Source organism: Guyanagaster necrorhizus (assembly GCF_019112545.1).
Source record: "Guyanagaster necrorhizus MCA 3950 unplaced genomic scaffold BT62scaffold_7, whole genome shotgun sequence".
In the NCBI taxonomy this organism is placed as follows: domain Eukaryota; kingdom Fungi; phylum Basidiomycota; class Agaricomycetes; order Agaricales; family Physalacriaceae; genus Guyanagaster; species Guyanagaster necrorhizus.
The window spans coordinates 1,483,440-1,502,109 of record NW_025064886.1 but is presented as its reverse complement, the minus strand read 5'-3'; the positions used below and the strand labels follow the sequence as shown (position 1 = coordinate 1,502,109).

The window sequence follows — 18,670 nt, the reverse complement described above, 5'->3', positions numbered from 1 at the left end:
TGGTCTCGTGTGGGTTTTAATACCTCGCATTGACGCTCTCACTATCGACACCCTCGTATGCGTCGTTATAGAAAGTCTTTTGCATAACTAGTGGTACGTGTGTTAAATATCCGCGATCTCTTTAACTTATATGTGATACGGCTTGCTGGCAATTAATAGCAACAATTCCTTAGGTAAGTAGCCGTTGTCGATCCTATTTCGCTACGCGGCACTAACCGCCAATCTCATAAGTGTTAACACTAAGCCCCTATCTGAGTCCCTGATTGGCCCCCCAACCCTCTCCTGATTCAGAAGCTAGACACTTGGGATGGTGCGGAGAAACAATCTCCAAGATCTCACAGCTCCACATCCTAACACCACTAAAAGGTGGCCTGTTTGCCCACACTCTTTTCCCTCACCAAACACTACTTAACTCTGCTCACTTATATCACTCTTCTCAACTCGTCTCAGTGCGTTTCTTTTTCGCTCTGAACTGCCTTTCTGTATTAATGTTTGTTTTCCCCTTTTTTTCAGTGGATCCATCCAAGCTCGCCATTGCCTTCGAGCCCATGGGCGACGACGCGGAGCTGCAGTCCTCCCCTACGTCCCGGTTGGTAGTGACAGAGAATCTATCTGAGGTCTACTACAAGGGCTTGCCCTCCAGACCACTCCTCATCGCTACAACTAATCCCAGCCCCTACGACTATCCAACTGGCCCCGAGGCCTACGCTGTCCTCAAAGAGCTTAGGGAGCTGGGTGATCACCCCCTCGCCAGTGTTTGGGACCATGGTTTGGCCGACCGCCTTCGCAGTGGCCTGAACACGATGTGTGTGAACTGGACTAGTATCGACGCAGTCCGAATGGTCAAAGAAGGACAGTCCTCCGGCCCAGCCATCGTCTGGATTGGCGTCGAGTTCGGGGCGCTCACCTTCAAGGAGGGCAGCGATGTCGCCTTCAGTTGCCTCTCGTTCATCAACAGTTACGGTTTCCGTGACTACCATGTTGAAATCAGGGAGTCTCGCGTTATGAGACAAGAGGGCAATAGGTTCTTTGATACTGTCTGGTGGTCCGACCCTACTTTCGCTGTTCGCGACCCATACACCGCAACACTCGGCATCCCGATCTCGACCAAGAATAAGCCTTTGGCCGAGGGAACTGGCGGCTTCTACCTCAGTGCCGGTGGCGACGACAAGGACATCTATCTCGTCACTGCCCGGCACGTTGTCCTCCCTGTCGACAAGAACGAGAACAGGGAATACCAGCACAGGAACAACAGCAGGGCACGTGAAGACGTGATCGTCCTTGGCGCCACCGGTTTCAACAAGAAGCTCGCCGCCATCGATGAGAAGATTCAGGACGAAGAGTTCACGATCATCTATTCCAGGAAAAGGATTGAGTTGGTTAAGGACAAGGATGACCGTGCATCCGTCATAGAGCATGAGAAGGTAGAGAACGATTTGCAGAGGGCGGAGACGAAGATGAAAGCATTCCGGGACTTTCGCCGGGAGATTGCCACTCACTGGAGGCCGGAGGAGAAGCGTGTCTTCGGGGAGCTTGCCTGGGCCCCTCCCATCACCTACTCCACTGAACCGGGGGAGTATACCCTGGACCTTGCCGTCATTAAGATCGACACCGGCAAGCTTGACGCCAAAAACTACTGTGGCAACACCATCAACATTGGTGACAAGTATAAGCACTGGGAATTCATGGAGAAGATCTATCAGCACCCCACCAGCTCCAAGTCCTTCGAATTCCCTGTTGATCGTCTTGTGACGCTTCAAGGACAGGTCCCTGAGACTGTCCTCGTGAATCTGCCTGTGCTCGATACCAACAGCGAGTCGTGCTTGGTTGTCTTCAAAAATGGTGCCAATACTGGGACCACCATTGGCAAGACAAACAATGTTTCATCATACACACGCATCTATGTTGCAGGCGAGTACCTGGAGTCGAGGGAGTGGCCAATCATTCCCACCGACAAGAACTCAGCCCCATTCTCCAGGAAAGGGGACTCTGGATCTTGTGTCGCTGACTCCTTTGGCCGCATCGGCGGCATCCTCACCAGTAGTTGTGGTGCCACTGATTACTCCGACTTGACTTATGTCACCCCCATATCCTTCATCATGAAGGTACTCCATGCTACAGAGTTCTTCAAGTATGCTCACCTCAACCCGGTCCTCACCTAGGAGGGCACCTGAAATTCATTTATGATGGCAATTTGTGTGCATGTGTGTCACTTGTTTGATTTCTGGTCCCTGTGTGACTATTTCCCATGGCTTCTTTTCCTGCTTTCCGACGGCGACGACGCAAGTTTTTGTGACTCAGGTGTACAGCGGAACAGGGAATGCAGACCACTTGCCTGTGTTTCTTATACCGCAATATTTCCTTATGTTTCTATCAATGACAGCTCTTTCTGCTTTCACCCTTGAGTTATTATTTTGATATTGCTCTCTGTCATTTTTTTGTAGAGAAAATACAGGTCGACCGTTATTGGACCGTTACGTCCTTGTGACTTTCACGATTGATGACAGAGGCCACGGTGGGTCGTGAACTTGTTAATGACTAATTCGAAGTCCTGCCTAGACTAATGATCTTGTCCTCACCACGTAGACATCCAACACTCCGCTGGAGAGACTCTTTATCGATGACCACGAACCGATGGTTCTGCCCTGCTTTGCATCTTTGCATTTCAAGAATAGTATGATTTCGGCGCAATCTGAAGGTTTATCACTGCATTTTTTTCTACGACACTCGGAGGTCTAGCGTGAGGAATACCAGGCAGAAAAGTAGATTCCAGGATTTTAGACCTATATTTCACCGTCTGAGGCTTCCTAGAGCATTTTTCCGAACGTCGTGGTAGAAACTTACATTGGGCGAGGTGATTTGATTGTAAGTTTCTATGTATTCCTGACTGGAAATTAACGCGCTTCTAGTGTATAAGGCTTGCGAGAATGCGTCGATTGTCCCATGGCTATTCGGTGACCCGTACATCTCACTTTCAATCTGGATGTAACATGACAAGTCGTGTCGGGCGGTCACAGAACAGATTTCCACAAGGGGGAGTTTGAGTTAGAGCACTTACAGTGAGTCAAATAATCCTTCATGTCGATATTCATCCATATCAACAGACTCCAGGGAATGAACCTCTTCGCAGCCGATGGAAACGTGCAGCGCAAGCATCGACATATCATGGGGCCGGCATTTAATAACAAGCTGTATCTGACACGCTTACTTACAAAAGGTGGCGTGATACTTTGCCCTCTCCCTTGTCCCCCACCAAACGACATCCAGTCGCCTCTCTCACCCAACTGTAACTACTGCTTACGAGTCAGTCCTTTAGTTTTTGCTATCTTTCCATACTTACACTATCGTTTTCCTCTCTCTTCTTTCTGTGATTACTAGGGATCCTCCCCTGCAACAACACGTGTGTGGCTAACGGCCGCGGACGTATTGGTGGCTTCCTCACCAGTAGGGCCGGCAAGACGAAGTCCTCGGACGTCATGCCAGAACGACACCGGGGACCCTTGCGAGGCGGTCGGAGGGTGAGAGGTCTCATTCCCTTTTCTTTTTGCTTCTGCTTACACGACGTCTTCTCCTTCTGTCCTATTTATCGGTATTGACGAATGCTTTGACTAGTAGACTTGTTATTTAGGTCTGTTTCATTTCCTTCATCTCTCCCACTATGTAACTAACGGCTTCAACGTAACACTTCTTTATCTATAGATTAATTATCGGTATAAACGGGTGCTTTAACTGGTCGACAGCTGTATGGATTCGTCTCTTTCTTTCTTATCTTTTTGTATAACTGACGAGCTTAGCACCTAGGCCCTAGTTCTTCAGGTTCGTCTTATTTCTTTCCTCTCCTCCCTTACGCAACTGACGGCTTAACATCCAGGTCACAGACGACATGATATGATTGGCTGAACTTCCAGACATGCTCATGACCTTTGAATGATGTCTGCTGAGCAGGCGCCGGCATTCGATTAATCTTGGTATGGCAATGTCTCGTTTTTTGCACAGAATACTGGCAACTTAACCTCCGCTCTGCCCTCTTAGGACTTATTCACTCCTACATGTCTATCCTACCATCTTATTTCTGCACCTTTTACTCTCCTTCGGAGCTGTGAGGCCGTTTCCTAGTCCCTTCTCTCCTGTGCTTGGACTTACCTGTGTTCCAGCTATGTTTTCTGCTGCGAACATCCCGGTAGACCTTCCGTCCCACGACACCATCGTCCAACTCTGCACCGTCGCTAGTTGCAGCTAGAACGGCGTCTGCATCGAGGTCGCAAGCAGCCCTTGATTTTGGGTAAAGTATGGCGGCGGTATCATCCCGGGTGAGGCCTGCACATAGAACCAGAATGCCCAGATTGTGGACGGCAACCCTGCGAGCGTCGTAGTTGCGCGGGCGGTGTCGCTGCATCGTCATGTAGTACGTCAAAGGTAGGACAGTCATAAGCCGCCAGTCGAACACGGGCAAATACGCAGAGGATGACATGGCAGTCGTTGCTGCAGCCGTTAAGCAGCTCACTAGCATCCGAGTGCCTGCGGACACCGCCCATCGGCCATGACTTCTTTCTTGCGTGCAAGTAGACGTGCGAATACCCCACAGTCGAGCATCTCTAGGATTAGATAAACAGGGTATACTTTCCACTTTTAATACTTTGCATTGACACTCTTATTATCGACAGCATGGGAAAGGTCTTTGCTATTGACTTCTAAATAACATACGAGGGCGTGCGGTACGGGTTATATGACACCCTCGTACGTTATTTGGCTAATAGCGTCGTTATAGAAAGTCTTTGCATAACTAGAGGTACGTGTGTTAAAGATCCGCGATCTCTTTAACTTATATGTGATACGGGTAGCTATAGGCTTGCTGGCAATTAATAGCAACAATTCCTTAGGTAAGTAGCCGTTGTCGATTCTATTTCGCTACGCAGCACTAACCACCAATCTCATAAGTGTTAACATTAAGCCCCTATCTGGCCGTTGTACATCAGGATATCCCATCTTTTGACAAAGTTGGAGCAGGAGAGGTTGCTACCCGAATTTAGACCGACACCCTTGAGCTTACCCTTCCTCTTTACGACTTTTCTGAATGCTTTCCAGACTTAGTACAGCAGGGGATGTCAGAGAAGGTTGCGCTCGTAGTGTCCTTCTTGTCGGCCTTCGCTACCGGTTTCATATTGGCCTATATCCGGCGTCTCGTACTTGCTTTGACGTCTTTGCTGCCTTGTATTGGTATCACCGGAGCGGTCATGAACAAGGCCATATCCAAATATATGCAGTACGTTCATTTAGCACTGTGCTGCATTATCCAACAGACATAAACCTTCTGCTAGGCTTTCCCTGAAGCACACTGCAGATGCTGGCAATATCGCCGAGGAAGTCATCTCTACCGTTCGAACTGCGCAAGCCTTTGGCACGCAGCGAATTCTGTCGAGCTTGTACGATCAGCACGTTGCCAAGTCGAAGGTGGTCGACGTCAAGTCTGCAGTATGGCTCGGTGGAAGTCTTTCGGTCTTCTTTTTCTGCATCTACTCGTCGTATGCCTTGGGTGCGTACAAAAACCTTGTCCTTACCCATTTCACTTACTTTCTATTAGCCTTTTCATTCGGTACAACCCTTATTTTGCGCGGAGATGGTGCGTTCGCATCAGTGAAAAACTCTAAATATCATTATTAATATTTTGGTCCATAGCCAATGCTGTTACTGTCATCAACGTCTTCATGGCGATCCTAATTGGTTCTTTCTCGTTGGCATTGCTAGCACCCGAAATGCAAGGTATGTGCCATGCACCATGCATTCACTAGACATGTGTGCTTACCCGTGTCGATATAATCTAGCCATCACTCATGGACGAGGTGCAGCCGCGAAACTTTACGCAACAATCGACCGTGTACCAGATATAGATTCTGCCGACCTTAGCGGGGAAAAGCCCGAAACCGTTTACGGTGAAGTTACGCTCGAGGACATTCATTTTAATTATCCTTCGCGTCCCAACATCGCCGTTGTCAAAGGGATCAACCTCACCTTCCGAGCTGGTAAAATCGCTGCTCTTGTCAGTGCCTCAGGATCTGGCAAGTCGACAGTAATTTTTCTGATCGAACGATTCTATGATCCCTTATCTGGTGTCAAATTGGATGGATGGGAATTGAAGTCTCTCAATGTCCGGTGGCTACGTTGGCAGATCGGGCTCGTGTCGCAAGAGCCAACACCGTTTGCAACCACGATTAGAGGCAACGTTGAGCATGGACTTATTGGAACTAAGTATGAGAACGCCTCCGAGGAGAAGTTCGCGTTGGTCAAGGAAGCATGTGTCAAGTCCAACGCTGATGGCTTCATAACTAAGCTACCTCTGGACTATGATATTATGGTTGGCGAACGAGGATTACTGCTCCGTGGTGGTCAGAAGCAGCGTGTCGCCATTGTGTCAGACCCACGCATTCTTATTCTCTATGAGGCAACCAGTGCTCTGGATACTTGGAGTGAGGGAATCGTGCAGGACGCCCTCGACAAAGCCTCGGCTGGTAAGTCAAAAAAATTTCCGTCTATTTTCAATGGAGAATGAATTGCTTTCAGGACGTACCACCTCGACGAGGGTGTCGACTGCCTGCTGAGTCTCTTAACTTATATGTAATACGGGTAGCTATAGGCTTTCCGGCAACTAGTTAAGTAGCCGTTGTCGATCCTATTAGAAGCTGCAGAGTTCTCAGATGTGGACAGGCCCTCGGATTAACAAACTCGCCTTTGTCCTCTCCTCTCCTAATTCAGAAGTTAAACACGAGGCAACCCATGCTTGGGATGGCGCGAAGAAACAATCTCCAAGATCTCAGAGCTTCACCACTAGAAGGTGGCCTGTTTTGCGCACACTCTTTTCCCTCACCAAACGCTACTTGACTCTGCTCACTCATATCACTCTTCTCAACTCGTCTCCATTTCTCAGGTTTTCTAAACACAACATCTGCCACCAGTGCGTTTCCTTTTCGCTCTTTCACTCTCTTCCCGTACTAACGTTTGTTTGCCCTTTTTTTCAGTGGACCCATCCAAGCGCGCCATTGCCTTCGAGCCCATGAGCGACGACGCAGAGCTGCATCCCTCCTCTACGCCCTGGTTCACAGTGACTGAGGGTTTATCTAAGGTCTACTACAAGGGCTTGCCCTCCGAACCGCTCCTTATCGCTACAACTAATCCCAGCCCCTTCAAAGATCCAGCTGGCCCCGAGGCCTACGCTGTCCTCAAAGAGCTTAGGGAGCTGGGTGATCACCCCCTCGCCAGTGCTTGGGACCACGGTTTGGCCGACCACCTTCGCTGTAGCCTGAACACGATGTGCGTGGACTGGACTAGTATCGACGCGCTCCGAATAGTTGAAAAAGGACAGTCCTCCGGCCCAGCCATCGTCTGGATTGGTGTCGAGTTCGGGGCGCTCACCTTCCAGAAAGGCAGGGACGTCGCCTTCAATTGCCGGGCACTTATTGACTCTTACGGTTTCCGCAACTGCCACGTCGAAATCAGGGAGTCTCGCGTTATGGGACAAGGTGGCAATAGGTTCTTTGATCCTGTCGCCTTCTCCGACCCTACTTTCATTGCTCGCGACCCATACACTGCGACACTCGGCATCCCGATTTCGACCAAGAATAGACCTTGGATCGAGGGAACTGGCGGCTTCTACCTCAGTGCTGGTGGCGACGACAAGGACATCTACCTTGTCACTGCCCGGCACGTCGTCCTTCCTGTTGACAACAACAACAACAACACGGAATACCAGCGCAGGAACAACAGCAGGCCACGTGAAAACGTGATCGTCCTTGGCGCCGCCAGTTTCAAAGAGAAGCTCGCCGCCATCGACAAGAAGATTGAGGGCGAAGAGTCCATAACGATCGATGCCAGGAGAAGGATTGCGTTGGTTAAGGACAAGGACGACCGCGCATCCGTCACAGAACGCGAGGAGGCAGAGGACGATTTGCAGAAGGCAGAGACGAGTATGAAGGCACTCCGGGACTTTCGCCGGGAGATTGCCACTCACTGGAGGCCGGAGGAGAAGCGTATCTTCGGGGAGCTTGCCTGGGCCCCTCCCATCGTCTGCTCCACCAACCCAGGCGAATTTACCCTGGACCTCGCTGTCATTAAGATCGACGCCGGCAAGCTTGATGCCAACAATTACTGCGGCAACACCATCAACATTGGCGACAAGTACACGCACGACAAATTCATGGAGAAGGTCTATCTGCACCCCGCCAGCTCCACGTCCTTCAAATACCCTGACAGCCGTCTCGGACACTCAGAGGCCAGGTCCCCGAGACTGTCCTCACGAATCCATCCATGCGCGATGCCAACACTGAATCATGCTTGGTCGTCTTCAAAAACGGCATCAGTACTGGGATCACGCTTGGCAAGGCGAACAATGTCTCATCGTACACGCGCAGCTATTTCAATCAGTATCAGGAGTCAAGGGAGTGGCCGATCATTCCCACCGACAAGAACTCAGGCCCGTTCTCCAGGAAAGGGGACTCTGGATCTTGCGTCGCCGATGCCTTCGGCCGCATCGGTGGCATCCTCACTGGTGGTACTGGTGCCACCGATTCTTCCGATGTAACTTATGTCACCCCCATATCCTTCATCATGAAGGTACTCCACAGGACAAAAATTTTCAAGTATGCCCATCTCAACCCGATCCTTGCCTAGGAGGGTACCCAAGTGATTGGGTTCGTCTCATTTCATTTCATTCCTCTTCCCTTAGCATGCTGACGGCCTTTTTTCACTGTCCAGGTTGTTGGTGACTTCATGGGCACTTCCCTCGTGCAGGCCTTCAGTCTCATCGGGGTCGTGGTCGACGCGAGTATTGACTAGTTTTTGTTATGGTGGCCTCTCTCGTACTTTGGACAATCATATGTATAGCTCGTGCATCATTCATCCTTTGCATTTTTTAGTAACAAATGATAACTTGTGATTTTGTTTTTTCTCACTTGCGTGAGATGAACTTAAGTGCAATATCTAGGTAAAATGGACTTGGAATACTTGTCATGTAGTGCCGAAAACCACGAGGGACTCAGTCTCTCGCGGTTGGGGCTTTGAGCTTAGAGAGACCGTTAGGAGAAGTGGCTGCGGGGGCATCGGGATGATTGGCATCGAGTAAGACATGGACGTAAATTCTACATTTCGGTGCATCGCAATCGAACTCAAACTCCAGGCCATGATGATGATTGTCTGGTACCGTATCTTCACTCAACGCCAAGAAAAATAATAATGCACTGGTGTAAAGTTCTCCCATTCCTACGGAACGTTGTATAGAATCAGGTCAGTCAAGAAGCGGTGCAGTAGTGATATGTCTCGATCGTGATTGAAGCCGAGGAGCCACAAACCGTAAAGAAAAGATGTCTCTAACATAATCCTGTGGTTTTTTTTCTTCTTGTTTGGATTTCGAGGGGCGGTCGAAAGCACCTAGTACTTGGAAAGAAGGGCCTTTCTATTTCCCATTACTTCTAAGTAGTGGAGACAAGCGCAAAGTAGGCCGCTTCAGATTAACTGAGGCCTGCAAGGTGGTCGTGGGTTCGCTGGCCTGATAACCAAGTCAATGCGATCACGAACGGCCTTGCAGTATATACTGACCACTTTGCTTTTCTCTATCCATCCGCGAACCACGTCCGGCGTGAACTCATCGGCGAGCACCTTCTTCTCCCTGTTTGTGGTCCAAGCAAGTCCACTGCATACAATACCAATATTAGGACCAAACGATGAGTCAGGGTGCTTCTTTCCAGTCGGGCTAGGATATCCATGGTTGACTACAGTGCCACTGACGTTATCGGTGGGAGTAGTGGCTGCCATGGTCGCACTGCATCACTCAGTTCGTTAAACAGTTCGCTGAGACGCAAAATCAGGAACAGCCTCGAAGACGAAAATTGACCACTAAGGGACATGAGGCTTTTCACCAGCGGGTTGGCGATGTGCTCTTCATGACGCCACCATGGGCTGATAACACCAAGGTTAACATTACTACTATCTTGCGGAAGTAGCAGAAGTACGTCAATCGCATCCAGTCCACTCGCTCGTACTTGGCACAGATATTGTGACCACATGCAGCTTGGAGAATGGCGAAGCGAGCTGCAGAAGGCTAACAAAGCGACAGCCATGGACTTCCTCCTTCATTTGTGCGAGACGTACAATATCATATCGTTGGGTACTAGCTGGCAGTACTTCCGGCAGTACAAACATAACGTAAGTCCATGAGCATGCCTGAATCGGACTTGATGCTTACCTTTGCAGTCTATGCCAGCACGGTCGGGCGGCACATGGATCTCAATGACAGTAAGAAAGTCTACAAGGTACTCCGCTCCTCCGGTCACGAGGAACAGTCTACTCACGCCTTGTCCAGTTCCACAAGAACGTCTTAATCCACAATTTTGGCCTCCAGGCACCTAACGTGTGCAGAAAGACTATCACTGACTCTGGTGACCTGCTAGCACTCCTATCCTTCAACATCGCCTATGACTACCGCGTCTTCCCTAGCGAACGCCAGCGGCTCAACGTCGCAGCTTGCTATTTCATCCTAGCCTATACGGGATGCCAGCCAGCCGAGGTTGTCGATGGCGACAAGAATAGACCTTGGGACGGATCCTGGGAGGAGCTCTTCAGCTCTAAAGCCATCCTGCCGTTACTCCAGAAACCCCCGGAAGACGATGCATACGCCAAGGAGCTCACGAAGTTGCTGGAACGCGAGACGACCCATCGTAGCTGCCCTAGGGCTCTCTGCTACGAAGATATCCAGTTAATGGTAGTCCACCATCTGGAAACCGGACTAGACACTTTGACCATGCCGAAGACTAATCCTGTCTTGCAGGACTATCTTCTTCTTCATGCAGACTAAAAGGCTGATCTTCTGCCTTGTCACTCTTGTCGCCAGCATTGCGATCCTGGACGACGCCTTCGATTTTCCGACCCTGACCAGCGTCGAGGCCGTCTTCAGAGCCAGAAACTGTAGTCCGGTCACATGCACACCCCTCCGATGGAAGAAGGAGTGGCTGAAGCGGCCCGTGTTCCAGTGGTGCGATGGCGACCCAGACTCCCCTCTTCTATACTGTACCCTTCACGACTATATAGGCAACCAGTCGCTCGACATGGGCTACGAGAAGCACATCGGCCCCAAGGACTGGCGGAGGAATGTGGGTAACACAGTTAACGGCTATGCGTCCGGCGCCATGCGCCACCAGATTATGCGCCACAACTCCCACTTAAAGGTTTTCCAGGACGCCTACCTCAACTCCTTCGTCCAGTACGACGTGCTGAATGCAGTGCTGAATGAGCCCCTACAGACGAAACTGCTCAGCATGTTGTCGCATGTCGGCCACATGCGCGACCCATGCGCTAGTAGCGACATGGTCCCCGACGAGGTGTGGACTAGCCTGCCACCAGATCTAGAAATCGTGGAGCTCGAGAAGAGGAGAGAGGCATTGAAGGGTGGTATGTTCGGCACCAAGGGCTGTCTGTACGAAAGAGAGGTCCAGCTGCTGACTGCCACGAGCGTGTCCATGCAAGCCAGGAGGAAGAAGGCAGTCAAGTTGTTATACCGGAAGTACTATTTCCACAACCATCCTATCTGGGACCTGTTACGGCAGGCCAACGGTGAAGCACCCACCGAGCACGACAAACCCGAGATAGACCTCCAGCTCGCTGATCGCGCCGCCCTGGCTGAGCTTCTCTATGATCAACCCGATGGCCTGAGCCCCGAGAAGCTCCACTGGCATTGCATCATGGTCGGCACGCACATGGTCAGGCTGGGCCAGTTGAAAGAGCGGATCAGGCCCGACATCGAGCACAAGAAGGTGATGCCCAACAGTGCAGCGCGGCACGAGCCCTGCCGCGACGTATCTATCATTCAAGAGCTTCACCGCCGGCCCCACTTCTCAAGCAGAACCAGAAGGCCCTGTTCCCGAGTTCGAAGATGGCTCCACCCAGGGAGCTGCGTCTGCATCCTCGTCCTCTTCTTGGCCCTATGCTCACGTCGATGCCTTCTAACTCGGATGGCAGCCTCACGTTGAGTCTTGCTCTCAGCGACGACTCCGCCATCATGCAAATCTCTGCTTCCAGCCTCGACTATGGCCTCTTGCAGTGACTCGACCCTTCTCGAGGGTTTGCAGCATACGTCCCTCCCTATCCAGCTCCACACTGCGCCCCTCCTCATTCAGCTCTGCAGTACACCCCCAGTCTCGCGATGGAGTTGGGATATCCTTCTCTTCCTCAGGGACTCGCTCTCTCCACGGACCAATCAACCAGCCGCCCTACGACAAATCGAGCATTTGCCCTCAACACTTCTATTGCTCCGAATCCCGCTCTCACAGCACAGATCTCTGTCTCCATCCCGACCTCCACCCAGAGCTTCAGCGTTGATATCAATACCTATGGTCTGCCTCTACACAATGAGTACGCCAACTCTTCAGCGCTGGGTGGGATGGTATGAGCGGGAGCAGGGGCAGCAGCCATGAGCTACGACCTGGGCCTGAGCCAGACAGTGTGGTGGGTGCCACAACAACTTCAGGTGCAGACGTATGCAGTAGAGAGCTGGAGAACGGGGGTGACTCATGTATATAGGCACCAGGGCGCACAGCTTGCACCGAACTGGAGTGCTCCTCTTGTTTATTCAGCAGGTCTCATGATGCCTACCTTTCGGCCTTGAATTTCGGTTCATCAAGTCTTGCAAGATACATACTTATAGCATTGTTGCGGTAAGCCTACTAGAGAATGTCTGATATGTTCGAATGTCTTGCTTGGGCATGCATATGATATCGTTCGGTAAAGGAGACGCATTGCTAAAGGTAGTCTCAGGTTGGGCTGCGCTCATGGGGAGCTCAAAGAGCTGGTTCAATGACATGCCTTGACTCGTCTTGCAAGACTATTACATCATGAGCAACCGTGTTTGACGTAGACCTGTTCCAGAATGCTGACAGCGTCGACGAAGCTGCCAGCCACTGCAAGCACACAGGCTCTACGATTGATCAGGCTTGTGTGCATTGGTCGAAGCAGAGGTGACTTAGGAGAAGCGGCTCAGGAGAGGTGGCAATCGACACCCTTAAACATCTCCTTGAGAACTAGGTGCAGACGGAAGTAGCTGAAACAGTGTCGGTGTGAACGAAGGTTTATTATTCTGTAGCTATTGTTGCTCACCATGTAGTCCAATTCCTGAGACGTGTGGCAGTTGTTCATGCCACGCCATGGAATGTTGACCAGCACAAAAGAGAACAATGCAGCGAGACATTCCAAACATCATGTGTAGAAAGCGTAGCACAGGCTCTCATCTTCATACATGTCTGGAATATCAAAGCCAAATAGTCCTCCAGGGACTCCAGCTCAATTTCGCCAGTAGGTTCAACGTATAATGGCAGTATCATAAGAAATAAAGTCATAGCTCGAAGAACGAAGTTGAAGCACGAAGTCAAATGAGCAATGTTATAAAGTGGGGTCTCAACGATGAAACTATAAGGGCAAGTCACGATGATGAAGTAGTAAGAGGGAGGCAGTTAGTGAGAAGTCATATAATCGAAGTCCCCAACCGCGAGAGACTGAGTCCCTCGCAGTTTTCGGCACTACATGACAAGTATTCCAAGTCCACTTTACCTAGATATCGCACTTAAGTTCATCTCACGCAAGTGAGGAAAAACAAAATCACAAGTTATCATTTGTTACTAAAAAATGCAAAGGATGAATGATGCACGAGCTATACATATGATTGTCCAAAGTACGAGAGAGGCCACCATAACAAAAACCAGTCAATACTCGCGTCGACCACGACCCCGATGAGACTGAAGGCCTGCACGAGGGAAGTGCCCATGAAGTCACCAACAACCTGGACAGTGAAAAAAGGCCGTCAGCGTGCTAAGGGAAGAGGAATGAAATGAAATGAGACGAACCCAATCACTTGGGTACCCTCCTAGGCAAGGATCGGGTTGAGATGGGCATACTTGAAAATTTTTGTCCTGTGGAGTACCTTCATGATGAAGGATATGGGGGTGACATAAGTCAAGTCGGAGTAGTCGGTGGCACCACAACTACTGGTGAGGATGCCGCCGATGCGGCCAAAGGAGTCAGCGACACAAGATCCAGAGTCCCCTTTCCTGGAGAATGGGGCTGAGTTCTTGTCGGTGGGAATGATTGGCCACTCCCTCGACTCCAGGTACTCGCCTGCAACATAGATGCGTGTGTATGATGAAACATTGTTTGTCTTGCCAATGGTGGTCCCAGTATTGGCGCCATTTTTGAAGACAACCAAGCATGGCTCGCTGTTGGTATCAAGCACAGGCAGATTCACGAGGACAGTCTCAGGGACCTGTCCTTGAAGCGTCACAAGACGATCAACAGGGAATTCGAAGGACTTGGAGCTGGTGGGGTGCTGATAGATCTTCTCCATGAATTCCCAGTGCTTATACTTGTCACCAATGTTGATGGTGTTGCCATGGTAATTGTCAGCATCAAGCTTGCCGGCATTGATCTTAATGACGGCAAGGTCCAGGGTATACTCCCCCGGTTCAGTGGAGTAGGTGATGGGAGGGGCCCAGGCAAGCTCCCCGAAGACACGCTTCTCCTCCGGCCTCCAGTGAGTGGCAATCTCCCGGCGAAAGTCCCGGAGTGCTTTCATCTTCGTCTCCGCCCTCTGCAAATTTTTCTCTGCCTTCTCGTGCTCTATGATGGATGTGTGGTCGTCCTTGTCCTTAACCAACTCAATCCTTTCCCTGGAATACGTGATCATGAACTCTTCGTACCTAATCTTCTTGTCGATGGTGGCAAGCTTCTTGTTGAAACCGGTGGTGCCAAGGATGGTCACGTCTTCATGTGCCCTGCTGTTGTTCCTGTGCTGGTATTCCCTGTTCTCGCTCTTGTCGACAGGGAGGACAACGTGCCGGGCAGTGACGAGATAGATGTCCTTGTCGTCGCCACCGGCACTGAGGTAGAAGCCGCCAGTTCCCTCGGCCAAAGGCTTATTCTTGGTCGAGATCGGGATGCCGAGTGTTGCGGTGTATGGGTCGCGAACAGCGAAAGTAGGGTCGGACCACCGGACAGTATCAAAGAACCTATTGCCCTCTTGTCTCATAACGCGAGACTCCCTGATTTCAACATGGTAGTCACGGAAACCGTAACTGTTGATGAACGAGAGGCAATTGAAGGCGACATCGCTGCCCTCCTTGAAGGTGAGCGCCCCGAACTCGACGCCAATCCAGACGATGGCTGGGCCGGAGGACTGTCCTTCTTTGACCATTCGGACTGCGTCGATACTAGTCCAGTTCACACACATCGTGTTCAGGCCACTGCGAAGGCGGTCGGCCAAACCATGGTCCCAAACACTGGCGAGGGGGTGATCACCCAGCTCCCTAAGCTCTTTGAGGACAGCGTAGGCCTCGGGGCCAGTTGGATAGTCGTAGGGGCTGGGATTAGTTGTAGCGATGAGGAGTGGTCTGGAGGGCAAGCCCTTGTAGTAGACCTCAGATAGATTCTCTGTCACTACCAACCGGGACGTAGGGGAGGACTGCAGCTCCGCGTCGTCGCCCATGGGCTCGAAGGCAATGGCGAGCTTGGATGAGTCCACTGAAAAAAAGGGGAAAACAAACATTAATACAGAAAGGCAGTTCAGAGCGAAAAAGAAACGCACTGAGACGAGTTGAGAAGAGTGATATGAGTGAGCAGAGTTAAGTAGTGTTTGGTGAGGGAAAAGAGTGTGGGCAAACAGGCCACCTTTTAGTGATGTTAGGATGTGGAGCTGTGAGATCTTGGAGATTGTTTCTCCGCACCATCCCAAGTGTCTAGCTTCTGAATCAGGAGAGGGTCGGGGGGAGCCAAGGGGCTCTGGCTCACTTCCGACGGCGCCGACTCCCCAAAATAGATACATTGTCGCAGCCCCTGGGACAATCGACGACATTAATCTAGGCAGGACTTCGAATTACTTATTAACAAGTTCACGATCCACAGGACGTAAGGGTCCAATAACGGCCGACCTGTATTTTCTCTACAAAAAAATGACAGAGAGCAATATCAAAATAATAACTCAAGGGTAAAAGCAGAAAGAGCTGTCATTGATAAAAACATAAGGAAATATTGCGGTATAAGACACACAAGCAAGTGGTCCGCACTCCCTGTTCCACTGTACACCTGAGTCACAAAAACTTGTGTCATCGCTGTCAGAAGGCAGGAAAAGAAGCTATGGGAATAGTCAGACAGCAACCAGAAATCAAACAAGTGATGCACATGCACACAAATTGCAACATCTTGTCGTCTTTTGAGATAAAATTTACGTGCATCAACTCTTTACAAATCAACACGCCCAGCACTGGCATCGCAACCATGCGACCGACAGCTAGCGAGAGAATTGCTCCCAGTAGCATACTCGACCAATGAGGCACCTTCGAACGCGCCAGCGCGGAACCCAGACATATCAAACCAAGAGGAACAGAGGTCACACCCATGAATTCTGCAAAATGGATGATAAACGTCAAAGGTGGGTCACCGTCGGGCGCTGGGCGCATATAATAGCCGTCGACTTGGACGAAAAGGTCCTTGACGGGAGTGATGAGAGCAATGGCGAAGGATACAATGATAGCTAGCGACACCGGCATGCAAATGGACTCGACAGCCGTACGCAGCGTAGGTAAAACAGTCTTCCATCGACGCAATATAGGATGACGACTTAGTATACCTCCTTATTTCTTTGTCATCTAATGGAACTCTTCTTCGCTTCTCGCACACAAGAATCTGGTGAGTAGGGATTGTCTTCTGATGCGACAAGGGCTAATGACAATTGGTGAGTCAGGGTTAATGAAAATTCTCTCAAATCTTTTGTTCCATAATATATATTGGCCTCACACGGAGATGATAATTATTCTCTCTGTGCTTTCCCGGTTTCTGATTTTCACCTTATTCCAGGTGCTACCGCAAAGCCTAATGTCCCAGGACTGACTGACGCGGTGTCTAATGTTATTCATCCCGTGGACCAGATTTTCTGTACACCGTTGCATTCGCCTCCGAACTTGGGGGGTTAACTCTCTTGTCTAATCACCACGACGCTGCATTGAACTATTATCTGGATTCTGCTTCTACGCTTTGAGCCAAATTGGCCTGCCCAAGTTCCGGGAAGACGTCCCACGCGGTTTCGGTACCGACTTTTCCAGACTTTCCTTCACCCACCGTCGTGTAACCTCACCCCAATACCAACTCCAGAGGACATCCATTTTTCCCGGTAGAATCGAACATGAAAGGGGGTTTAACCGGTCACCCTTCTCGGCTAGCGGACCTTATCTTCCTCAAAATGTACCGCATTCCTTAATCAGTGCCCGCCCTTACGTCGTACCACCAATGTACGTCTAGAATACTTGATGTTTTTACTGACATTTCCTGCAGGCAGGGCCGATACGTGAAGGCATAAACTCGACGGCTATCCGTAAGTATTCCCAATTCGTCTACTTATCTGACTCTTAAAGCTTAAATACGGGGGAGGTCTTGCAGTCCATTGTACGATTCTGTCACGTCCTTTTTTCCAGTCTCAGATCCACGATGCTTTCAGCAGGACAGCTCATATGGGTCTCCTTCCGACCTCTGTTACGATTGTCAGTCAGACTTTGATCGCTTGCTCCCGGCTGAATCTCTGCTGACACTTCGACCATTCCCACAGGGTCTTGAGCATACTTGGAGGCTTCGTTATCACCAAAGCGGATATCTTCCCGGCGGTCGCTGCAAGAGGCGCAGGACGAGTCGCTCTGGTACACGATATTCGTGTTGTTAGTATTCATGTGTGCTGATGGTCAACGCAGAATATTGCAATGCCTTGCCTCATGTTTTCGAAAATGGTACCCGCGTTTTCCTCAAGTAATATCAGCGTCTTAGGTGTGCTCAGTCGCAACTGGATCTCACCGCTCATATTCTACCGTGAAACTCACTCCGGTTTTTGTGCTTGACTCTGTCACACTCTAGGATCTCTGTTTGCAATTGGCGCTACCTATCAATTTATGGGCACCGGCTCGTACTGGGTGATCGAACAGTTCTTCTGGGTTCCACATCGCTTCCGCTATGGAATGCTTGCTGCTGGTGGATAGGGAAATTATGGTGACATCCACGAGGCAGTCTTTCTTTCTCGTGTCATGGCACTATCTCTTACTCCAACATCTTAGCGATGGCTGTCATCATGAGCATCACTGGAGCAGCACCATTCAACGGCGAGGCAGACCAAGACCTTGCTGTAGCTTATGTTTCGGCATTAATCCTGTATTATATGATCAGTAAATCTCTCATAAAGACTTCTCCATTTGACAATACCTCTCTAGTTGACTTTCTTTCCGCTGGGGGAAACAGGCTAATTGCATTGGACTTCAAGGGACCGGAGGTCGAACCTGAAGAAGTCCAAGAAAGCATTCGCACAGGATGAAAATTTCTTTTTCGTGGTTGGCCGAAGGCTTTAAAGCAGAAAGTGTTACACCGTGTAGCTGATCCTAAAAAGACGGATTGCGAAAATTAGAACGAAAAGGCTTCGGCCGATGAACCTGTCGACCTTCAACACCGTCCCGGATTACGTGTTCCATACCATGAAGACGCGACAATTGTGGTACCGTCAGAAGGTGCTCAACCCATATGTCGTACTAAACCTGAGTCGATAGTCACGACCCACGGGGAACATAAGGACGGTTCAACCTCCTACGCCTCGGCTCCATTTAATCCCAGTCGT

At 50.2% G+C, this 18,670-nt stretch overlaps 9 protein-coding genes across 9 annotated transcripts; 7 read left to right on the top strand and 2 right to left on the bottom strand.

Annotated features, from left to right (window-relative positions):
* Nucleotides 1-15: 15 nt before the first annotated feature.
* BT62DRAFT_730472 (uncharacterized protein) lies at nucleotides 16-2,458 on the top strand. The gene is made up of 4 exons (XM_043182048.1): nucleotides 16-93; nucleotides 160-173; nucleotides 232-449; nucleotides 514-2,458. Coding segments are annotated over exons 3-4 (1,650 nt in total). The 5' UTR covers nucleotides 16-93; nucleotides 160-173; nucleotides 232-448; the 3' UTR covers nucleotides 2,163-2,458.
* A 419-nt stretch (nucleotides 2,459-2,877) lies between these two features.
* Nucleotides 2,878-3,925, top strand: BT62DRAFT_730370 (uncharacterized protein). Its single transcript, XM_043182046.1, has 6 exons — nucleotides 2,878-3,059; nucleotides 3,112-3,303; nucleotides 3,379-3,518; nucleotides 3,613-3,628; nucleotides 3,700-3,710; nucleotides 3,872-3,925. The coding sequence occupies exons 2-4, from the start codon at nucleotides 3,115-3,117 to the stop codon at nucleotides 3,626-3,628; spliced, it is 345 nt and encodes a 114-aa protein (XP_043042339.1). The 5' UTR covers nucleotides 2,878-3,059; nucleotides 3,112-3,114; the 3' UTR covers nucleotides 3,700-3,710; nucleotides 3,872-3,925.
* Nucleotides 3,926-4,997: 1,072 nt separating this feature from the next.
* BT62DRAFT_730420 (P-loop containing nucleoside triphosphate hydrolase protein) lies at nucleotides 4,998-6,772 on the top strand. Its single transcript, XM_043182047.1, has 6 exons — nucleotides 4,998-5,263; nucleotides 5,319-5,533; nucleotides 5,582-5,620; nucleotides 5,677-5,760; nucleotides 5,823-6,506; nucleotides 6,559-6,772. Exons 1-6 carry the CDS (start codon nucleotides 5,103-5,105, stop codon nucleotides 6,594-6,596), a joined length of 1,221 nt encoding a protein of 406 aa, XP_043042338.1. The 5' UTR covers nucleotides 4,998-5,102; the 3' UTR covers nucleotides 6,597-6,772.
* Nucleotides 6,773-6,904: 132 nt separating this feature from the next.
* BT62DRAFT_985991 (uncharacterized protein) lies at nucleotides 6,905-8,684 on the top strand. The gene is made up of 3 exons (XM_043189978.1): nucleotides 6,905-7,322; nucleotides 7,344-8,197; nucleotides 8,245-8,684. Exons 1-3 carry the CDS (start codon nucleotides 7,049-7,051, stop codon nucleotides 8,659-8,661), a joined length of 1,545 nt encoding a protein of 514 aa, XP_043042337.1. The 5' UTR covers nucleotides 6,905-7,048; the 3' UTR covers nucleotides 8,662-8,684.
* A 341-nt stretch (nucleotides 8,685-9,025) lies between these two features.
* BT62DRAFT_1003564 (uncharacterized protein) lies at nucleotides 9,026-10,188 on the bottom strand (the record flags this gene model as incomplete). The annotated part of the gene is made up of 6 exons (XM_043176953.1): nucleotides 9,026-9,249; nucleotides 9,457-9,535; nucleotides 9,586-9,739; nucleotides 9,775-9,945; nucleotides 9,999-10,087; nucleotides 10,138-10,188. 6 exons carry the CDS (start codon nucleotides 10,186-10,188, stop codon nucleotides 9,026-9,028), a joined length of 768 nt encoding a protein of 255 aa, XP_043042336.1.
* Nucleotides 10,189-10,238: 50 nt separating this feature from the next.
* On the top strand, nucleotides 10,239-12,085 carry BT62DRAFT_1074364 (uncharacterized protein; the record flags this gene model as incomplete). The annotated part of the gene is made up of 4 exons (XM_043179010.1): nucleotides 10,239-10,298; nucleotides 10,349-10,740; nucleotides 10,814-11,837; nucleotides 11,891-12,085. The coding sequence occupies exons 1-4, from the start codon at nucleotides 10,266-10,268 to the stop codon at nucleotides 12,083-12,085; spliced, it is 1,644 nt and encodes a 547-aa protein (XP_043042335.1). The 5' UTR covers nucleotides 10,239-10,265.
* Nucleotides 12,086-12,184: 99 nt separating this feature from the next.
* BT62DRAFT_1003562 (uncharacterized protein) lies at nucleotides 12,185-12,646 on the top strand (the record flags this gene model as incomplete). The annotated part of the gene is made up of 3 exons (XM_043176952.1): nucleotides 12,185-12,424; nucleotides 12,479-12,516; nucleotides 12,562-12,646. The coding sequence occupies 3 exons, from the start codon at nucleotides 12,185-12,187 to the stop codon at nucleotides 12,644-12,646; spliced, it is 363 nt and encodes a 120-aa protein (XP_043042334.1).
* Nucleotides 12,647-13,679: 1,033 nt separating this feature from the next.
* Nucleotides 13,680-15,794, bottom strand: BT62DRAFT_730250 (uncharacterized protein). The gene is made up of 3 exons (XM_043182045.1): nucleotides 15,611-15,794; nucleotides 13,878-15,546; nucleotides 13,680-13,813 (listed from the first exon to the last, which is right to left on the bottom strand). Coding segments are annotated over exons 1-2 (1,650 nt in total). The 5' UTR covers nucleotides 15,612-15,794; the 3' UTR covers nucleotides 13,680-13,813; nucleotides 13,878-13,897.
* Nucleotides 15,795-17,204: 1,410 nt separating this feature from the next.
* Nucleotides 17,205-18,373, top strand: BT62DRAFT_992790 (uncharacterized protein; the record flags this gene model as incomplete). The annotated part of the gene is made up of 7 exons (XM_043190362.1): nucleotides 17,205-17,313; nucleotides 17,357-17,392; nucleotides 17,455-17,558; nucleotides 17,624-17,729; nucleotides 17,763-17,835; nucleotides 17,923-18,036; nucleotides 18,120-18,373. Exons 3-7 carry the CDS (start codon nucleotides 17,506-17,508, stop codon nucleotides 18,371-18,373), a joined length of 600 nt encoding a protein of 199 aa, XP_043042332.1. The 5' UTR covers nucleotides 17,205-17,313; nucleotides 17,357-17,392; nucleotides 17,455-17,505.
* Between the last annotated feature and the right edge of the window lie 297 nt (nucleotides 18,374-18,670).

Excerpts from the sequence above, each read along its gene's own strand:
- BT62DRAFT_730370 (XM_043182046.1), top strand. The coding sequence starts at position 3,115 with ATGAACCTCTTCGCAGCCGATGGAAACGTGCAGCGCAAGCATCGACAT. Across the intron at positions 3,304-3,378 it reads ACTGTAACTACTGCTTACGA|GGATCCTCCCCTGCAACAAC; the intron begins GTCAGTCCTTTA and ends TGTGATTACTAG.
- BT62DRAFT_730420 (XM_043182047.1), top strand. The coding sequence starts at position 5,103 with ATGTCAGAGAAGGTTGCGCTCGTAGTGTCCTTCTTGTCGGCCTTCGCT. Across the intron at positions 5,534-5,581 it reads CTACTCGTCGTATGCCTTGG|CCTTTTCATTCGGTACAACC; the intron begins GTGCGTACAAAA and ends ACTTTCTATTAG. Across the intron at positions 6,507-6,558 it reads CCTCGACAAAGCCTCGGCTG|GACGTACCACCTCGACGAGG; the intron begins GTAAGTCAAAAA and ends AATTGCTTTCAG.
- BT62DRAFT_985991 (XM_043189978.1), top strand. The coding sequence starts at position 7,049 with ATGAGCGACGACGCAGAGCTGCATCCCTCCTCTACGCCCTGGTTCACA. Across the intron at positions 8,198-8,244 it reads ACGACAAATTCATGGAGAAG|CCGTCTCGGACACTCAGAGG; the intron begins GTCTATCTGCAC and ends ATACCCTGACAG.